General features: G+C 37.1%; 1 protein-coding gene across 3 annotated transcripts; it reads left to right on the top strand.

Annotated features, from left to right (window-relative positions):
• Positions 1–6: 6 nt before the first annotated feature.
• On the top strand, positions 7–16,900 carry SLC25A16 (solute carrier family 25 (mitochondrial carrier), member 16). 3 transcript variants are annotated; one of them, XR_001411802.1, is made up of 9 exons: positions 7–172; positions 813–905; positions 3,083–3,216; positions 4,916–4,979; positions 11,061–11,182; positions 11,722–11,788; positions 12,646–12,808; positions 13,437–13,813; positions 15,301–15,410. XR_001411802.1 is itself a non-coding variant. In XM_014940518.1 (9 exons), exons 1-9 carry the CDS (start codon positions 79–81, stop codon positions 15,455–15,457), a joined length of 963 nt encoding a protein of 320 aa, XP_014796004.1. In that variant the 5' UTR covers positions 7–78; the 3' UTR covers positions 15,458–16,900. The 3 variants fall into 3 exon arrangements, 2 of the variants coding, with proteins under 2 accessions (XP_014796004.1, XP_014796005.1); XM_014940518.1 differs by having other exon boundaries at positions 13,745–13,813; positions 15,301–16,900; XM_014940519.1 differs by lacking the exons at positions 7–172; positions 813–905 and adding an exon at positions 2,592–2,871 and having other exon boundaries at positions 13,745–13,813; positions 15,301–16,900.
• Positions 16,901–18,025: the final 1,125 nt, after the last annotated feature.

Below are 18,025 nucleotides of genomic sequence, written 5' to 3'. Positions count from 1 at the left end.
GGCCGCCCCGAGCTCCTCCCCGCCGCCGCCTGAGGTAACCGGAGCCGCCGCCTTCCGCTCCCAGCCCGACCCGGCCCCATGGCTTCCCCGGCGGCGGCGGGGCCCGGCGCCGCGTTGCCCCCGGGGTCTGCGCGCCGCGATTTCTACTGGCTGCGCTCCTTCATCGCCGGAGGTGGGTGCCCCGGGCGGGCCCCTGCCCGGCGGCGGGGAGGCCGGGCTCTGCCGGGGGGAGGCGGAGATCCTTTCCGCGTCGGTACCCCCGGCACGAACCGTGTGGTGGTTGGGCTTTTCTTTCCCTTTTCCCCTCGCCCCGCCGTGCCGGTGGCTCGGACGGCGGTTGAACCTTCTCAGCGCCTCTGCCCGAGCTGTGGCGGAGATTAAGGAGGGGGGTGGGTGGGAGACATAGACAACCCCGCGGTCATAACCTCTTAGAGGGAAAAAAAACAAATAAATCCGATTTATTCTCCCCACGGGGCGTCGTCCCAGCGGTCTGGTGGGCACGGCGGCAGGCAGGGGGTGGGTTGGTTGGTTTGCAGCTGGATCTGGCCGTGAAGTGCTCTGCGGGGAAGGAGGGAGCTGTGTTTTGGGGAAAAAACTCCCGAGAAACTTCCTCTGGAGGCTTCAAGGCTTCTGTCATCGGGAAAAGTAGCTTTCGTAAGGCTTTAAGAGTTTTGTAACATGCTGTCATCGGGGCTTTTTCCAGTTCTTCTCCCCCTGTTCCATTTAAAAATCCCTGAGAAAAAAACCCTTATTTATCCACGAAGAACTTTTGCATCCCGTCACTTCTCTTTTTTCCTCCCCCTCTTGGAAAGGTGTTGCAGGATGTTGTGCCAAAACAACTACTGCACCACTGGATCGAGTAAAGATCTTGCTGCAGGCTCACAACCACCATTACAAACATCTCGGTAAGATGGCTGCTGCGCGTCGAATTTTGGGATTTTTAAGTGCAAGGCGTATGGTTTGGGCATGTTGATTTCTTCAGCCGTGTGGCTGACGGGAGAAGGTGCTAATCAGGAGGCTGGTCGGTCTCTGTGCCGTGTTTTTAAAAAGAAAAATAAAGCCTTGTGCCCGCAAGTTGGGGTGTTGGGTGATGTGTGAGAGATTGAGGTGTCGGGATAATCCTCAGTCCAGCACGTAGGAGCTGGGCTTGATCTTCCTTTTCCCGAAGCCAGCAGGAGATTGGTAACGGCGGGTTCAAAGCTGGGATCGCTCACGTTCAGAGCCGTCACATCTGGCAAGAAGTGCTGCGGTCTGCGCCAGCCATCCCCAGCTCCCTGGGGCTGTGGGAATCGGTGCCTCTCTCAGAGCTTGGTAGCCTTCACCGGGGCTGGTGATTCCATGGCGGTGACCACTGAATCCCCCTGGCTTCTGCTGGCAGACAGCAGCGTGGCCGGTGGGAGCTGGAGCTGGGTTTGTGCTTGGCGTGAGGCGCAGGTGATGCGTGTTGGGTGGCTGTGTTGCATCATGGGCAGAGAATAAACTCTGGGTTGTCAGCGTGTTCAGAACCCTTCCTCCTGGGGCTGTAACACTGCCCTCTTGTGCATAGCATCTCAGGTATTTCATCTCAAAGTATGGCAGAACTCGGGTTCCGAAATCCAAGCGTGTCACAGTTGTTAAGAAAAAAAACTGTCATTTTGACTTGGTTCATTTTACATGGAGTGAAACTTTTGGGATTTTTTTTTTAGCTAACCAAAGATAATTTTTTCTTTAAAGGCTGGGAAAATAAATCTTGAAACAAAACTCAATGGGTATATATTCAATTGGCTGTGCCAAAAAAAGGAAACACAAATAACGTGGCGTTTTGGTAACACAGTCACATAAGTATGCGCTCAAATCTCCAGTCTGTGAATCTGAAATAATTGGTTTGTCTGACATTTTAAATCCTTATTTTCTGATTGCTTTGTACTGTGCCATAATTGGCAAGTAAAATCTTACATTCTCCCCTATTTAGGGTGTTAGATATGATGCTGATTATTTGAAATGTGTCTGACTTGACCGCGTGTCCTTATTACATGTAGGGCAAGAGGGATTAGTTCATCAAAGCCCTCACGACATGTTTTTACTGCCCTTGCTGGGTGGAGTTCGTGCCACGTGGGTCTCGGAGCATGTGTTTTAAGAAATCAGAACTGTAACTCATCATTGCAGGGTAGAGAGAAATTCTGATCGTGGCATGAGTGTTTTCAGAGGCATGTAATAAGACTGACAGCTTAAAAATAGATTTAGTATCATATTCTTAGAACTCCAGAAACTAATTAATACTTATTTCATTTAAGCTTCAATCAAAGGTTTGTCAACTACTCTTTTTTTTTTTCTGCCTGAAAGTAATGTGTAAGCCTTTTCCATATTCAGCTTTTATATTAAGTAGTTGCATGTGAATGAAAACAGTGTAACTGTTACAGTTTATTCCTTTTAAAAAAAAAGTCAATTTGATAGCAATTGCACATAACTAATAATATGTTTATAATAAAACTGTAGGTTTTGCCCAAACTTTGCGTGATCTTGCATTATTTCCCACCTATTAAAAGGGAATAGAATTGCTTCTTGTTGCAACAACTCTGGGACAGGAAGTGTGAGATGTTTGAGTTGTAAGTAATGATAAAATTTGTTTACTTCATGTCCTCAGTAACGGCATTTAGTCTGTAAGTTAGCACGTAACAATAATAGTTTGTTTGTCCATTATTTTAGTTTTTTAAGTATGTATTAATTTATTTTGAATGGACTGAATTGCAAGTCAGCCAGTTTCCTTCCTTCTCTTGCTGGTATTAGCCTCTGGGGGTGGGCAGTGTCACCTGGGACAGGATTGCCTGCAGCCCAGGCGAGTCGTGGGGCCTGATTGCATGAATTCAGAAAGAGGTCTGCCCAGTCTGGAAGGTGAGAAAGCTGGTAGAAATTAACCTTAAACCTTCTGGTAATGCTTGAGCATTGAAAGTGGTTTTTCTACTTTCCATAGCTACATGAGCAACATGATGCGGTGTTAGTTCTATGCGTACTTTCTTATTGTCTGTAATGTTTTGCTTGATTTTTTTTTTTTCTCTCCCCCCTCCAGTGTAATTGTTCAATACCTCTTTTGTATTGCTGGCAGGAGTGTTTTCTACATTGTGTGCTGTCCCCAAAAAGGAAGGTTACCTTGGGCTGTATAAAGGAAACGGGGCAATGATGATTAGAATCTTTCCATATGGCGCAATTCAGTTTATGGCATTTGACCAATATAAAAAGGTAGTTGAATTTATTTTGTTTTCTTTTTTTTTTTCTTCTGCCAACAATGAATACAGATTCTTTTAAGTGATAGAAACTAACACGGAAACTTTAGTGTCTTATTAATTAGCTGCATGTCTTTTCTAAGGTTACTTTACTTTTTCTTAATCTACCCATACGAAATGTCAGGGCAACAGCGGAACTTTATGCGGTGTTGCTTAAGAAAAATAATTCCCAACAGTTTTTGTACCTTTGCACTGTTGAGAATAATACTTTGGTGTGTGTGTGAAAGAAAAAGGTAAAGTCTTCTGCTATTTGTATTGCTGTAAGATAGCCCTTGGTGAATCATATAGGAACAAAACTTAGAATGGAACCTCTTTATTACATTGTGTTGGGATTCTTAGTACTTGATGGATGGAATAACTTAAACTTGAAAGTCTGTGTGGGTATGACTGTTATATTTGACCTGACAAATGACTACGTCAGGTTCTACATAAAAATGTCTTGGAAGAGAAAATGCTCATTGCAGGGTCTTGCAGGATTCATGTATTCCTTTCAGCTCTCACACATTTACTCTTTCATAATAAATACATAATAAATACCTGCAACATCTTTTGGAAGTCAGGTGTTAGCATGAAGGTATTTTTAAACATTGCTTAAATGTGGTGAAAAATGCTATTTTACTGTTAGCGATGAGGAACTCTGTGTTTGAAAGGTCAGATTTCATACCCAGTGAAGTAAATTGCATGATCGTGATCTTTACAGTGAAATTGAAATTGTGATTTTCCTCCCTAAAGAGCAAATTTCAGAAAGCTTATACAAAGAAGTAACTGTAATGAGTTTCTTATGTTCTTTTTTTGTGGTGTAATCATAAGTGCTGTTGATCTATGCTTGCTTTATGTTGTGTTGCATAAAAGACTGCATTTATACTTTATAAGGAAATGATTTATGAATCTGCCAATTTCAAGAAATGATTTAGAATCATAGCAGTTTCTCTAATCTAGTAATTGACAACAAACATTCAAGATGTTTTGCAGGAATGTGTAAAGGGGGGAAAAAACCCCTTCAATACTTAAAGAGGGAAGATATGAAGTGATCTTCTTTATAGGTGAAACTGCTTCTTAAATAGTCTCAATTATTTTGTAAAAGCCTGGAAACTGATTTCTAACTTACTTCCAGGACGTAATGTAACTTAAGGAGTTCTTGCTTTCAAATGCTTGTCCAATTTCTCTCGTCTCCTTTTTTTTTTTTTTTTAATCCAGTTAAACTGTTGAAAATATCTTTATAAGAGTACATTTCACGTGCTGGGCACGGAAGAAAAATTTACTCTTATCAAATGTGTCACTTTTCAACTTTGCTCAATGTCCTTTGCTCTCTGTCTTGCAACAACGATAGCGTTCAGCTTGCCTTGTTTGACACACATTAAAGATAACTAAATAAACAATTAATCTAGTTCCTGAAGTAAACAGTACAAATACTTTCATTTAATCATTCTCACTTCTTAGTAGAATTTTAGCACTTCCATGATTTTAATTAGAAATTGGTAACAGCAGCAATGCTCAGAAAATTCTTTTAACAGCAATTAAGTGTAAGTAATTTGTAGTGTCGTAAACTTTTTGGAAACAGCTTCAGAGTTTGCATGAATGTGCTAATAAACTGTGGGATGTACTGTCCTGTTCTTTTTGGTATATGACTATTGTAAATATCCTGTATTTTGTAGGTAATAAAGAAGCACCTTGGGATTTCTGGGCATGTGCATCGATTAATGGCTGGATCCATGGCAGGTATAGTTTTGTACTTGGATTTCAGAGATCCCTTTTGCTGAAAAGTTAATATTTGTTTAAAGGATGATTTGGTGGGTTTTCAGGTCAAACTGGTGCAAATTTGGAATGAGCAAAAATACTAGTAAATGGTTAATGTAACAAATAGTTGCCTAATTGAAAACTGTTTGTCTAAGAGTATTCTTTAAAATGTATTTGTTTAAGCATTGAATTCTGTGCTGTGTTGTAAAGCACAGTTTTCGTAGTGTTTATTACTATAGCTCTTAAAAAAATGAAAAATCCAGTGTCATCAAGATGAAGTATAAAGATGCAGGTTTTAGTAGAACTGGTTCATCAGCATGTCTGCCATTGCTACTAGCTTGAATATAAGCCCATAGAAATAGAGAGAACTGCAGCTCCTTAAACGTGTGGATTATTTGGATTTCCCAGAAATGCCTATACCTTTCAACAGCCAATGCAGGATTGTCAGGATATTTTTTAGAGCATGTGTGAATGTTAAAAAAAGAATCACTTACCAATTAGCGCAGTAGCAGTAGAAAAACCCATTTGTAAACAGTCAGTATGTAGTATGATTATACATTTCTGTTTTCCTCTTGCTAGTCAATCAGCCAACAGTAGCTAAGAAAAAGCAGGGAAAGGTAAGTTATAGTGCACTGATTTTTAATCGAGGTGGTTCTTCATGTACTTTTACTTTATAAAATGGGCTTAATGCTGTCTAGTGACAGTCTTTAAATAGTTTATGACATGAGTATTAATATTTAGCTTATTTTGGAATAAAAATACTGGAGTTTGTTAATACTACCTTTAGTTAAACTGGGAAGGCCTCGTGAAAATATTTTGGCTTTGCATGCCATCAGAGGAAAAGGAAAGAGAATAGGATGAAACAAAAACTACCAGAACCCATCTGGCAAGATATGTTCCAGAACCTGGCTGGCTTTCTATCTGAAAGAAGTGTAAAACATACATAGATATTTTTTTTCCCCTTTTTAAAAATTTATTTCCCCCCATCTAACTCTACTAAAGAATGCTTAACTTTGGTTGGTTTGTGTGGGTTTTTTTGTTTTTTGTTTTTTGTTTTTTGTTTTTTTTTTTCCCAAAAGCTTATTATTAGCTTTTTCAGGAGCCTTGTCAGAGACCTGGAACCTGACTTGTGAAGCCCTGTGATAACATTGAATAATCAGCTTAACTCTGTCAGTGTTGGACATGCTGGAATTCTTTGCAAAGATAAATTAATAGCATCTGGCATTGTTTTAAGCACCTTACTAGTTAAATCTGGTTTGTGTGGTTAGAGTAACAGAAATAAAATTAATATACAGTACCATCTGGAAACCATGGTCAAAAGAAATGCTTTGTGTGATGCACTTAAGTACCATATACTTAGTAGTTTGGTATTGAGAACCCCAAAACTGAGTAGATGAGGTAGATTATGCAGTAAAATGAATATAGCAGTTGCATATAGTAATAGTATCACAAGTGAATGTCTTGCTCTTTGTTTACTAGGTGGCATCAACTGCTTTTTGGGATATTCATTAGATAAATAAGAAGGGAGGGTTTATATTGAGTATGCTAAGAAGATACAGGGTAGGAAGTAGGCATTAAGAAGAGCATAGACTTTGAAATCTGAAACACAAGTTCTCTAGATTTGCAAGCAAAATAAGAAAATATTTTTAAAAGAAATTGATAGTATTTCTTGCTTTAACTCGTGTGGCTTTGTCTCTTGCTGGCTGTATTAAGGGATATTATTTTGTTTTTTCTAACATTAAATGACTAAAGGAGACGGTGTGCTGCATGCAGCCCAACGTTGGTGGAGAGGGGTCTTCACAGTTTTCCTGGAACCCAATATTATGCAGTTGAAAATGGGTACCCCTTGTTTCCCTTTCCTTTTTGTCCCCTCTATGCCATCTAGCCACACAGCTGTCTGCTTTCACTTCTGCGTAGGCTACTGCTACTTAAATCTTGCTATGTCAGTGTTTCCAGCATTACTAGCAGTCAGCAAACCTGAATCGGCTTCAAAGTGGTGGGAAACATTTGAGTATCTTCTGTAACTGATAAACAGGATCAAAAGCATATCCACAGGGAAAAACAAGGCAATGGGGATGGGGGTAGTGGAGTGAGAGAGAAGAAAAACCTATTGTAATGCATATATTTAAGGAGGCCAAGTTAAAGTTACTGTGGAAACTTTAACTCTCAATTTCCTGAGTCTTGTGTGATTCAAATTTCAGCTGTAACACCTCATTTACAGATAAATGGTGTATAACTTCTTTTAGGGAAAGACAGAGCTGGGGAAAAGATGGAGAAATCATAGAGGTTAGTGGGGTTTAGGAAATAAAATTATCAAATAACACTTGTATCACAGGATGATTTTGCAAATATAATTTGGTTTTAGTTTTCTAATTGAAAAATCTGAATTAAACCACAGAAATGTATATTTCCTCCCCTGCACTTGATTAACTTACAAATAAAAAAAGCCAAAAAAGAATAGACTAAATGTTATCTACAATAAACTCAAGTTCCATTAAACTAATACAGAAAGCATGTTTCTGTATGCTAGTGAGGATACTCTGCAGGAGGACACTGACTGTTTCAATTTTAAGTAGTGTGTAACTAAGAGTTTCCTATTTGAATGAACATTTTAAAAGACTGAGCTGTTTACTTCTTCAGGTGTAATTCAGAAAGAAACTATATATTGTAGGTCTAGAAATGTTAAAATTTATAAATTAGGCAGTTCTTTAGCCTGATAAAAATCCTTTGTCATCAGCTATTTCTCTGTATGTATGGTTCCTGAAGCTTTGTTTTGTTCAGAAAATACCTCCTTGATAAATTAATCTTTATGCTAGTTAAGGAGCATATCTTCTTCAGTTCAAGGCAGTAACTTGTGCTTATCACTTTTTGAGCTGTATGACTCTGAATCACCTGGTAGTACTTAAGTTCATCTACATAGTTATTGATAAAGTACAAAGAGAATGATACAGAAATCGTAAAAACTTTCATATCAGATATGTTTACAGTACCTGATCTTTGTAATTGTGTTTCATGTGCTTTTTCTTCTTGCTCCAAATGTGGGGGTTTTTTATTTTCAAAGAAAATTACTAAGAATGGAGGAATAGTAGGGAAAATGTGAGATAGAGGTAAATCCCTATACAGCTAAGCTCATTGTTAACTCCCAAAGCCGGGGAAGCAAATCAAGGACAGTCTAATTCCTGTCATGCTTCATTGATGCTAAGTCTCAGTAAAGGTCTGGGTAACCCAGTATCTTGTCCCCAAGAGTGGTCAAAGGTGCTTGAGGACAATATGGTTTTTCTCTGACTTCCTTGGCTTCTGAGTCAGCATTTGCAATGGAAAAAGTCTGCTGGTTTTGAAGTGATTCCTTAAAGGAGGGAGGAGCTCCATTGCCCTATTATGATCATTTCAGATGAGACCCCAGATGAGACACTCTGAACTGCAGTATCTATCTCTGAACTGTTGAGGTACTTCCAATTCTGTCTTGTTAAACAACCGTGGGAGATATTTTTGTCTTAACTCTCATTATTTGGGATAGACTTTGCTTCCTCAAGAAAAGGAATCAGCCTAAAGATGTGGTGGTCTGACTGCTGATAACTTGTAATAGTTGAGGTACTTCCAATTCTGTCTTGTTAAAACAACCGTGGGAGATGTTTTTGTCTCAACTCTTGTCATTTGGGATAGACTTTGCTTCCTCAAGACAGGGAATCAGCCTAAAGATGTGATGGTCTGACTGCTGATAACTTGTAATGTTTAGGGAGTAGAGATGAGATTAGTAATTTTGCAGACTTCACCAAAACGACTTTGTGTCCCAAAGCTGGCCACCATTCCTCCTAGACAGGGTGGTGTCTCTCCTGAGCCCCAAAGGAAATCTTGATCCCCTGTATGTACATTTTGCTTATATGAATAGTAAGCAGTAACGTGCTTCTCCCAGTTGCTTCAAGAAAGTATATTTTGTGGTTGATCTTAGAAATCCCCATTGTTGTTCTTTTTTTTCACAATTCATGGCTCAAGGATATTAAGAAAAAGTGAAAAAAAGAAAAGATTTTATTTAAATTCATACTGCATATAGTTTCTTTTCATCTGATTTTTCTTTTTTTTCAATTGTGCTATTTTTGGATTGTGTTCACTAATTAGTGCATTCACCAAACCCTTGGTTGGTCTGTTTGCTAGTCTTTGCTCAGAGAATATTTCTGGATACAATCAGTGCATGATTGGAAAGAGATGGGGGATAAAGTTGCCTGTTTTCTGAAGTAGGGTGACTTTCCTGTGAACTCTTAAGCTCCGTAAAAGCTTTTTTCCCCCTTTTCTAATTTTTTTTTTTAACTGCTTGAATTCACCTATTTTACAATATTTCTGGACATCTTAGGCAATCCATTAGGAAAAGGTGGCATTTAATAATGTAGGTCAGGGGAAACAGTCCTAAAGTTGCCTTGGTGTTTTGCAGCTTCCAACTTTTGAACCCTATGGGTGAGAAGACAACATCAAAAATCAACTGCAGATGTTCAGCTTTTTGTTCAGAGGATTTGTCCAAAATCTCTGAAAGAGATGTTTTTGTCTTCTAAAATAAATTGCTCGTAGAATACTCTAGAAGGCCACAAGCCTTACTCCTTTATTCTCAGTTGGCAGTTGACCGATGTCAGCTTTTTGGATAGCTCACTTACGGTGTTCTTTTTTCTTTTTTTTTCCTCCCTATCTAATCCTGGTATCTTCTGTCAGATCCTTCAGCTTACTAAAGTTGCTTTTTTCTTCTCACCAGACAAAAAAGATTATGAAGAGTTTCTTTGCTGAAGTTGTGTTTGGGTTTTGTGGTTGGTTTGTTTGCTGCTGTTGTTTTGTTGTTTTTTTTTTTTCCTCTCCTTCTCGTGGTTTTCTTTTTACCTTGTGGAAAGGAGGGGAAATGATACGCCTACAAAAAGAGATATCATTAAGAGACTATTAAAACTTAAGAGGAAGCAACAATTTCCTGCTGGCATAAAAAGCGTGTTTATCTTCTGTGGGACCAACTTCTGAGGGCGATGTTTAGCTAAATTAGAGCGGGTGCTAGAAAACAATATAGATCACAAAGCTTTTTGCTTTCTTTTTTCCGTCTGCCGGTGTGTTGGTTTTGTTCTAGCTTTTTTTTTTCTCTTCATTGACAGATCACAAAGCTTTTTGCTTTCTTTTTTCCTTCTGCCGGTGTGTTAGAGTGGTATACCACCAGAAAATGACCTGGTTTTAATAAACAGTTTTAACTATTCCCTCCAAATCATTTGTCAGCAATTGAGTGATTTACCTCAAAAACTAGCATTAGGAAAGAATTTGTTATTAAGGTAAATGTTAGAGGAGTTGTTCTCTGTACCAGAGTTCGGTTTCCAAAATTACAAGTTAATCAGTGTCTAATCAGATTTGAAGCAGTTCATAACTGGATGAATCCTAAGATTTAATTTTTTTTTTTGGCATCTTAAGTCTAGAAATAGATTTTTTTGGTCAGAGTTTTAAGTGCTGGTGTAACATGAATATTGAAATGCAGTAATGCAACGCAGTTGAGTACTCTTCATCAGTACAATCCTGACTTTATTTTAAACGTCATTAGAATATGTTTAGTGTTTTAAGATGCAGTAGATAGATACACGTATCTATATCCAGTGATCACATCATATCCTGACACAATCTTTTTGAAATGAAACATGTAAATTTGGTAGCTTGATTTTTACTTTATTTTTAAGGTGTGGTAGGATTAAGTTTTATGGTTGCAATCCAGTAAAGCTGATGCACTTGACTAGCCTGGTGCTTATGAGCCATGGACTTAAATAAGATTGTTCATGTGAATACAGTTAGGCCCATAAATCTTTGGAAATCAAGGCCTAGGTGTGCAGCTTCAGTGAACACCAAGTATAAATATAAATCCTTCATGTGTTGCTGAAGTTAGTGTTCCTGTTTGCTGATTATAAGTGACTTTTAAGTGTTTCTTTAAGAAAATATTCTGTATATGCTATTATATTCCTTGCCACAAAAGGAAATTCTAATTTTCAAGATAATCCTAGAATCAGATAAGGTGTAGGTGAGTTTTGTTTGCTTGTTTTGTTTTTGTTTTTAATAAAGGTATTACAGCAGTGATTTGTACTTACCCTCTTGATATGGTTAGAGTTCGTCTGGCGTTCCAAGTAAAAGGGGAACACAAGTACATGGGAATTATCCATGCATTCAAGATGATTTACACAAAGGTATTTTTTTCTTTTAATCTTCAGTCCTATCAAAGCAAAAATAAGCTCTTTAAAGAATGTTGCACTGCGTTGAAAATAGTGGCTTGGTGGAAAATAGCATGACTTCATTGCGTGCACATTGAATTTTTTAATGTAAAAACATGATCTGGATGCTTCCTTCTATTTAGGCTGTTAAGATGTAGCTAAAGTTCATGTAAGTGGGAGGTCCAAAACAGCAGAGAGAAGTTGCTTTTCAAGAACAATTAGTAATGATACAAAAAAATTTGGGGAGGAGGGATATGCATAATGCAGAAATGTCTCCTAGTATGATGTTGGATGTAGATTTTTCTCCTTTGTTTTCACTTCTCTATCTCCTCTGCAACCAGGCAGTTGTCTCCTGAATTCTTCAGGCACAAGAAATGGAACTTGACATTAGCCCTTGGTGCTAGATGGTGTTAGTCAGATTGCTGTCCTCTGAATCTGTATAAACAGTCGTATAACATGTGAAGACATTCGTTGTATTTCTTGCCACAAATGTACTTTTATTTTTCTTTTTGAAGGAAGGTGGTTTTAGTGGGTTCTACAGAGGGCTGATGCCAACTGTTGTAGGAATGGCGCCATATGCGGGTAAGTTACAAACAGAACGTGGCAGTCCATCAGCAATTATGTGTGTTACTAAATTTACATAATATATTTGCACACCTAATTAATTAGCTTCTGTTAAAATCAAGGAGTCTGTCTTTAATTGAATGAAGAGGGAGAGACAATAGAAGCATTTTCAACTCTTCAGTCTTGTTAAAATCAAGGAGTCTGTCTTTAATTGAATGAAGAGGGAGAGACAATAGAAGCGTTTGCAACTCTTCAGTCTTAATCAACATGGGTTAAAGCATCTTCAATATGCAAAGTCTAGCTTTTCTGAAACTTGGACTTGAGGGGGAGAGAGGTAAAATCTCTTCTGCTTCCCAGTTTTCCCAGAAGAAAGCATATAGCGTATTTCTCTCAAACCTGTAGATCCATGAAAGCAGAGCGCTCTATAGATGGGTACTTAGAGCCTCTGCATTGGCTCCATCTCCTGGTGAATTTAATGTAAATACTTAGACAAGCTAAAGCCGTGGGTGAAGTGGGATGGAGGAAGGTCAGAACTGCCCAGCTAACTACACTCGTATGTAATATAAGAGAGATGGTCTTCAGTTAAAAAGACCTTAGGAGTTACTCTTAATGGCAATCCAGTAATTTAAGACACAGTCTAGCTTATTTAAAGCATTCTTTTAATGTTAATTATAAATACTAATTTATCTGGACAGAAGTCACTGTAGAAGTTCAAAATATTATTTGCCTGTTTCTTTCTTCTTAAAAAAAAGCTTCTCAAAGAATTGGAAAATAGTTTCATTTTGTAATTGCAGCTTCTTGTTTATGATGATGATGCATCGACAAATAGTTTGGTTTTTTTTATGAAAGTGCATAAAAATTAAATTTCCTTTTAGGTTTTTCATTTTTTACCTTTGGTACCTTAAAGAGCATTGGACTTGCTCAAGCACCTAACTTGCTTGGACGGCCTTCATTAGATAATCCCGATGTCTTAGTTTTGAAAACACATGTAAATCTGCTGTGTGGTGGCATAGCTGGAGCAATAGCTCAGACGATATCGTAAGTTTGGGTATTGTTTCCTTTTTTTTTCTTTTTTTTTTTCTATATAGCTGTTCACTCTAAAGAAACTTTTAGCTGAGCATACGATTTTATGTAAGCCTAGTTATTAGTAAACTTTTTAAATCAGGTTAATCAGACACTGGAATTCAGTTATTTCCTACTGTTTTGTTTACTAAATGTCCATTTAATCTTCAGGGTCTTTAAAGATATATGCATTGAGTCAATTAAACAAATTCAGACAAATCTCCTATAATCAGTTGGAATCTTGTTTGGTAAGCTATGAAATTTTGACCGTGAACATAATTTGCAGAATTTTTTTATTCTGATTTATTTTCAAAGCAATATAACCTGTGAAGCCATTGAATTTAAAAAAAAAAACAAACAACAAGCCAACAACAAAAAACCTTAAAAATCCTCAAACCTGAAGTCTTAGATATTGTATTTGGCATTAATTTTTTTTATTACTTTGCCTGCTTTCTTCATTCTCATGCTGTCCTTGTCATATTTTATTTTGTCCATAAAATAAATTATTTAATGGACTTATATGGCATGAATTTTTCACTAAATCACTGCATTACGAATGTCATTTCTATTAATCTTTAAACTGTTAATTTTATTTTTGATTCAGGTGTCTTCTCCCTCCAGCGTTTTACAGACTGTTTTATACTCTCACCTGACCTTCATGTGTCTTCCTTACTCGTGCCAAATGGAATATATTAAGAGATCTGATTTGCTGGTTTTGGTTGTGTAGGGGAGGTCTCTCTTTTTGGAGAACTTTCAGCTGTGTTGAGAATCTGAGCCGGATTCCTGACTCACTGAAAAGGGAGCTTGGAGGTTGCACGTGGACTTCTTTGTATTCTTTTTTTTTTTTTTAAACACTATTCATATAGTCATCACACATCTGGTTGAACTGCTGTTCAAATATCTCCTCTGTAGATATCCCCTTGATGTAACTCGTAGGCGAATGCAGTTAGGAGCGGTTCTCCCCGATTCTGAAAAGTGCCTGTAAGTATTTTCTTTCCATCTCTAGTAAGCGAATTGATTCGTAGATGTCTGAGCAAAGTTATATTCTTAGTTCTAAAGTTTAAAAACAAACCAAACTACTATATTGTTGATTTCTTCATTCTTTTAATCAGTAAGTTTCCACACAGACAGAAGCTGCCGTTGTCACTTTGGGGTTAAAAAAATAACTGAAATCACAATGGCACTTTTGTTAGTAACACTGTGTTTGTATTAGTAACATTTTTTAAAATCAGGTCTCATCTTGAAAAACTTCCTGAATTTCAAATTACCTCAGTCAAATTCAACTCTATGACAGTTTCATCTTGGTTACTTTCAATCTTGTGGACTTGTCTATGTCTGAATCCAGCATGACTCAGTGTGAACGTCCCTTGCTGAGCTGGATCTTACTGGCAGTAGTCTGTGACCTTTCATAAACAACTTAGGTGTTGCTTGCTGTGAAAGTCACTGCACTGTTTTCTTTAGCAGCCTTAAAGCTTTTTTTGCTTGGCTATTTTCTGCTCCAGATACTTTAAAAATTAAAATGTGTTAATTGTTGTAAGGGTCTTCCTGTGTTTTTGAGAACTACTGTTACAGACAGTAGGCTCCCCAATTTAACAATGTTGTTGTTACGATGTTTGGAGAGAGCTGTGTCTTAAAGGACAGTAGACATATATGTCTTCAGAGGATGAGAGGATAAAACAAGTAGGAAATCTTGAAGCTTTGAGCCACATGGAAGATGTTCTCAATGTCTTTAATTGCTTGGAAATATTGAGCACTTTACGGATTTTTCCAGTGCTTCGCATTCAGCCTCCATTTGCTCATTTTCAGTACAAGTATGTGAGGAAAATCATTCTCCTTGCATATACACTTCAAATTCTGCTTTTAATAAGGTCAAATATTATGTACTTAACAAATTCTAGTATTTCTCTTTCGAGAGAAAATACTAGCTCTTTGTCATGGTGGAGCAAGCTGCATATATGCAAGATATAAAATAAAGAGCTAAACATAAAATATATATGCAGAGCTTTAGAAGGACAGGTAGTATGATCAAGTGCTCAAAGAAAGAGAATGGGACTCAAGCCTAAGTACTGATCTTTAACGCAACAAGCGTGTGCTACATCGGGCAACTTATGTTTCTATTGCTCTGTACTACATTTGTAAGAATAAGTGATGCTTCTCAACTCCTTCCTGCCAGATGGACAACAGAATATGGGCAGCCATTATGATGTAAATGAGCAGGTGTTTTCAGACTGAAACCTCTTTAGATGGGATTGCACTGTCCTCTTCCCAGTTCCCACCCCTTGTGCCCAAATTTCTTGCAGAAGCTCAGACTTCTGAGTGTTCAGAAGACTATAATGCTTTGCTACATGGAGTCCCAGGGGTTTTTGCCATAGATGTCCAAGTAAACCAAGTGTCTTGTATCTTAAAGAAAGTGATTTTGACTATTGAATACATGTACCAAATAATGATTCGAGTTCTTATTTTTCCAGTACAATGGTGCAGACACTGAAATACGTGTATCAACAACATGGAATACGAAGAGGATTATACCGTGGTTTATCTCTAAATTATATTCGTTGTATTCCTTCCCAGGCTGTGGCTTTTACTACATATGAACTTATGAAACAGTTCTTGCACCTCAATTAATTTTTTTTTTAAAGACTTTCCTGTAAAACTACACTATCAGTCCTCAAATTATATTGGTGAGTAAATTACTTGAAGTTTAAAAAAGCTATCTGTTACTGTGGAACTGCTGTTGTCTGACATTTCTATGTGCCAAAATGTGGTTTATTTCCTGGAGTCAAACCAGGAGACAGATCAAAATAAACATTAGTTAACCATAAACAATTTTTTTTTTGCACTTGATCTTCTAGGCTTCATTAGATTAATGTTAAGAATTACACAGTTTTAAAATTACACCCACATTTTATACAGGTTTCAAGCTGTTAGTTATTTAGCTTTATCATCATTCCAGGAGTTACACACATGATTATATTGCCTTTTAAGCTAGTAGTTAGACCTCAGTTCTTCTTTAAAAATTAAACTGAATAAACTGATTTGAACAAAATGCAATGATTGTCATACTTGCCAGCTCTATAGAAGCTGAACTCAGCAGACCACAGCTTAAGCATCTTTTCATTCTTTTTTTGTACAAATTTTCTGTATGCAAGAGCAATGCATTTATCTTCAGAAGCATACATATGAAAGTCTCTTCAAGCATTTCAATAAATAATGACAAAATGTATTCAATGTTGTTAGAAAAATCACAATTTGGAAACCAGTTTCTACATATATGTTCTACATTAAAAAAAAGCTGTATGTACACAAATAAAACCAGGGGGAACTTTTACAGTGACAAGTGGCTAGAAAAGATCTTAGGGCAGTTAGCATGGGCCTAATCTTACATGGCATTTCTGTACCTTTTCTGTGGAGCTGAATGTTCTCGATTCGGTTTGTTGAAGGCCAGGTATTTTATGTACTTTCCAGTACTAGCTCATGTAAACAGGTTTGTCCCTACCTTAAAATATGGTGACAAACCAGACTGCATGCTGCTGCGTTTACTTATTTAAGCACATGGACCATATTGAGCCTCTTGCGCAGGAAAAGAAAATGAAGAACTATATTGGAGTCTATAGATGTGTATATGTACTGTTTCTAAAGTATGGTATGCAATAGACTATGACACGTTTTGCTCCTCCTACAATTCTTTTTGTTAGAGGGAGTTATTTTCCAGACTTGTTTATACATGATTTGCATTGGTACTCTTGATTTTACTCACTTGATTCAGGAAAACTGTAAAGCATTTACTTTAAGTGATGTAAGTTATTTATTTATTGTAAATATTTTAGCAGTGTCTTTTAAGAATTGGTAATGGTTATGTGAAGTGGTGGATGATAAGATCGATTTGCCTAATTTTGACAAATTTTACAAGCTGGATTTTGAGTTATATATTCAATACCAACTTTTGTGGCTCTTTTTTTTTTTATTTTCAATTTCTTAAAAGTATGCATTTCTTTGATATTGAACAGTGTAGCTATGGACAGAGAATGAGATGTATTTGAATTTATTTTATTAAAAATTTTGAAGTAATGTATTTGTGTGATTTGTACATGTTGCAGCCAGAAAAAATGCATGTTTCTGGAATTATCTGTATGTTTCCCATGTGGGTAAATCTGCATAACATTGTCATTCTTAATTAAGGGACAACAACAAAGACTTTTCATCTGATCTTTAGTTTCATGTAAAGGAAAACTAACCAATATCACAGTGAATTTTTATCTTTCAAAGTCCTTGCAATACAGCTAAATCCACTGTGTTAAAAAAACAACAAAAAAGAGAAATATGTCGGTTTTCTTTCCTGTATTGTTTTACTGTGTGAGCAACTTGGGTGCCAGTTCTTTGCCATGTTAATACTGGTAAAAATGTTTAAATTTAGAGATTTATATCTTAATTTTACTAAAAGCGATATATTTGAGGAACTCAAATAGGTTTGAGCTGCGTCATGAAAAGTTAAACAGTTCTTACGCAGAATAAAGCCAAATCCAGCATATTCACTCTGGAGAGGAAAAGAGCAGTAAAAAGTGTCCCCTAAATAATTGAGTAGGATGTTGAATGTGAAAAATAGACTTGCTGGATGAAACTGTGCTATATTTCAGGATTAGATTTACAAAATAAAATTTAAAGGTGAATAAAGCTTATTCAGGTGTTTCTTATTAAGTTAGAACACAGAATTTATTTGGAATATCTGACTACCACAATGGAAACATGGACCTTAATTGTAAATCCTTTCTTTCTCCAGCAACAGCCCTATGAAAACTGTGTTTATTTTCATTTTGAGCTACTGAGGGGTTTATCCCCTTGTGTTTTCTTGTCTGTCTCTCCAGTATTTTCAGTGTATTGAGCAAGCAACATCTAATTCTAGCCCATAAAAAGTACAAGATGAGGCTCCAACCAAGTTAATTTCTATGCCTTAATCACACACTTTATAATTTTTTTTTCTGTTTACTTTTTCAGCAAATGGAAGGGGCACAAATATCTGGTTTTGTCTTTATTTCCTAAAAATTCATAGCATCATAATCTCATAACTAATTGTTCCAGTGAAGAAATCAGTTTTGTGATGGTTATGTAGCCTTGGATAATATTTTTTAGCTGCATTAAACCCACTTATTTCCAATACTCTTTGACATAAAAGTAGAAAAGAAAGCCTCCCTATTT

Source organism: Calidris pugnax, unplaced genomic scaffold (assembly GCF_001431845.1).
Source record: "Calidris pugnax isolate Ruff unplaced genomic scaffold, ASM143184v1 scaffold39, whole genome shotgun sequence".
In the NCBI taxonomy this organism is placed as follows: Eukaryota; Metazoa; Chordata; class Aves; order Charadriiformes; family Scolopacidae; genus Calidris; species Calidris pugnax.
This window is presented reverse-complemented; position numbering and strand designations above follow the sequence as displayed.

Bases quoted from the DNA above. Each gene is read 5' to 3' on its own strand.
- SLC25A16 (XM_014940518.1), top strand. From the start codon at position 79: ATGGCTTCCCCGGCGGCGGCGGGGCCCGGCGCCGCGTTGCCCCCGGGG. The intron at 173-812 runs GTGGGTGCCCCG...CCTCTTGGAAAG, and splicing joins GCGCTCCTTCATCGCCGGAG to GTGTTGCAGGATGTTGTGCC. The intron at 11,789-12,645 runs GTAAGTTACAAA...ATTTCCTTTTAG, and splicing joins AGGAATGGCGCCATATGCGG to GTTTTTCATTTTTTACCTTT.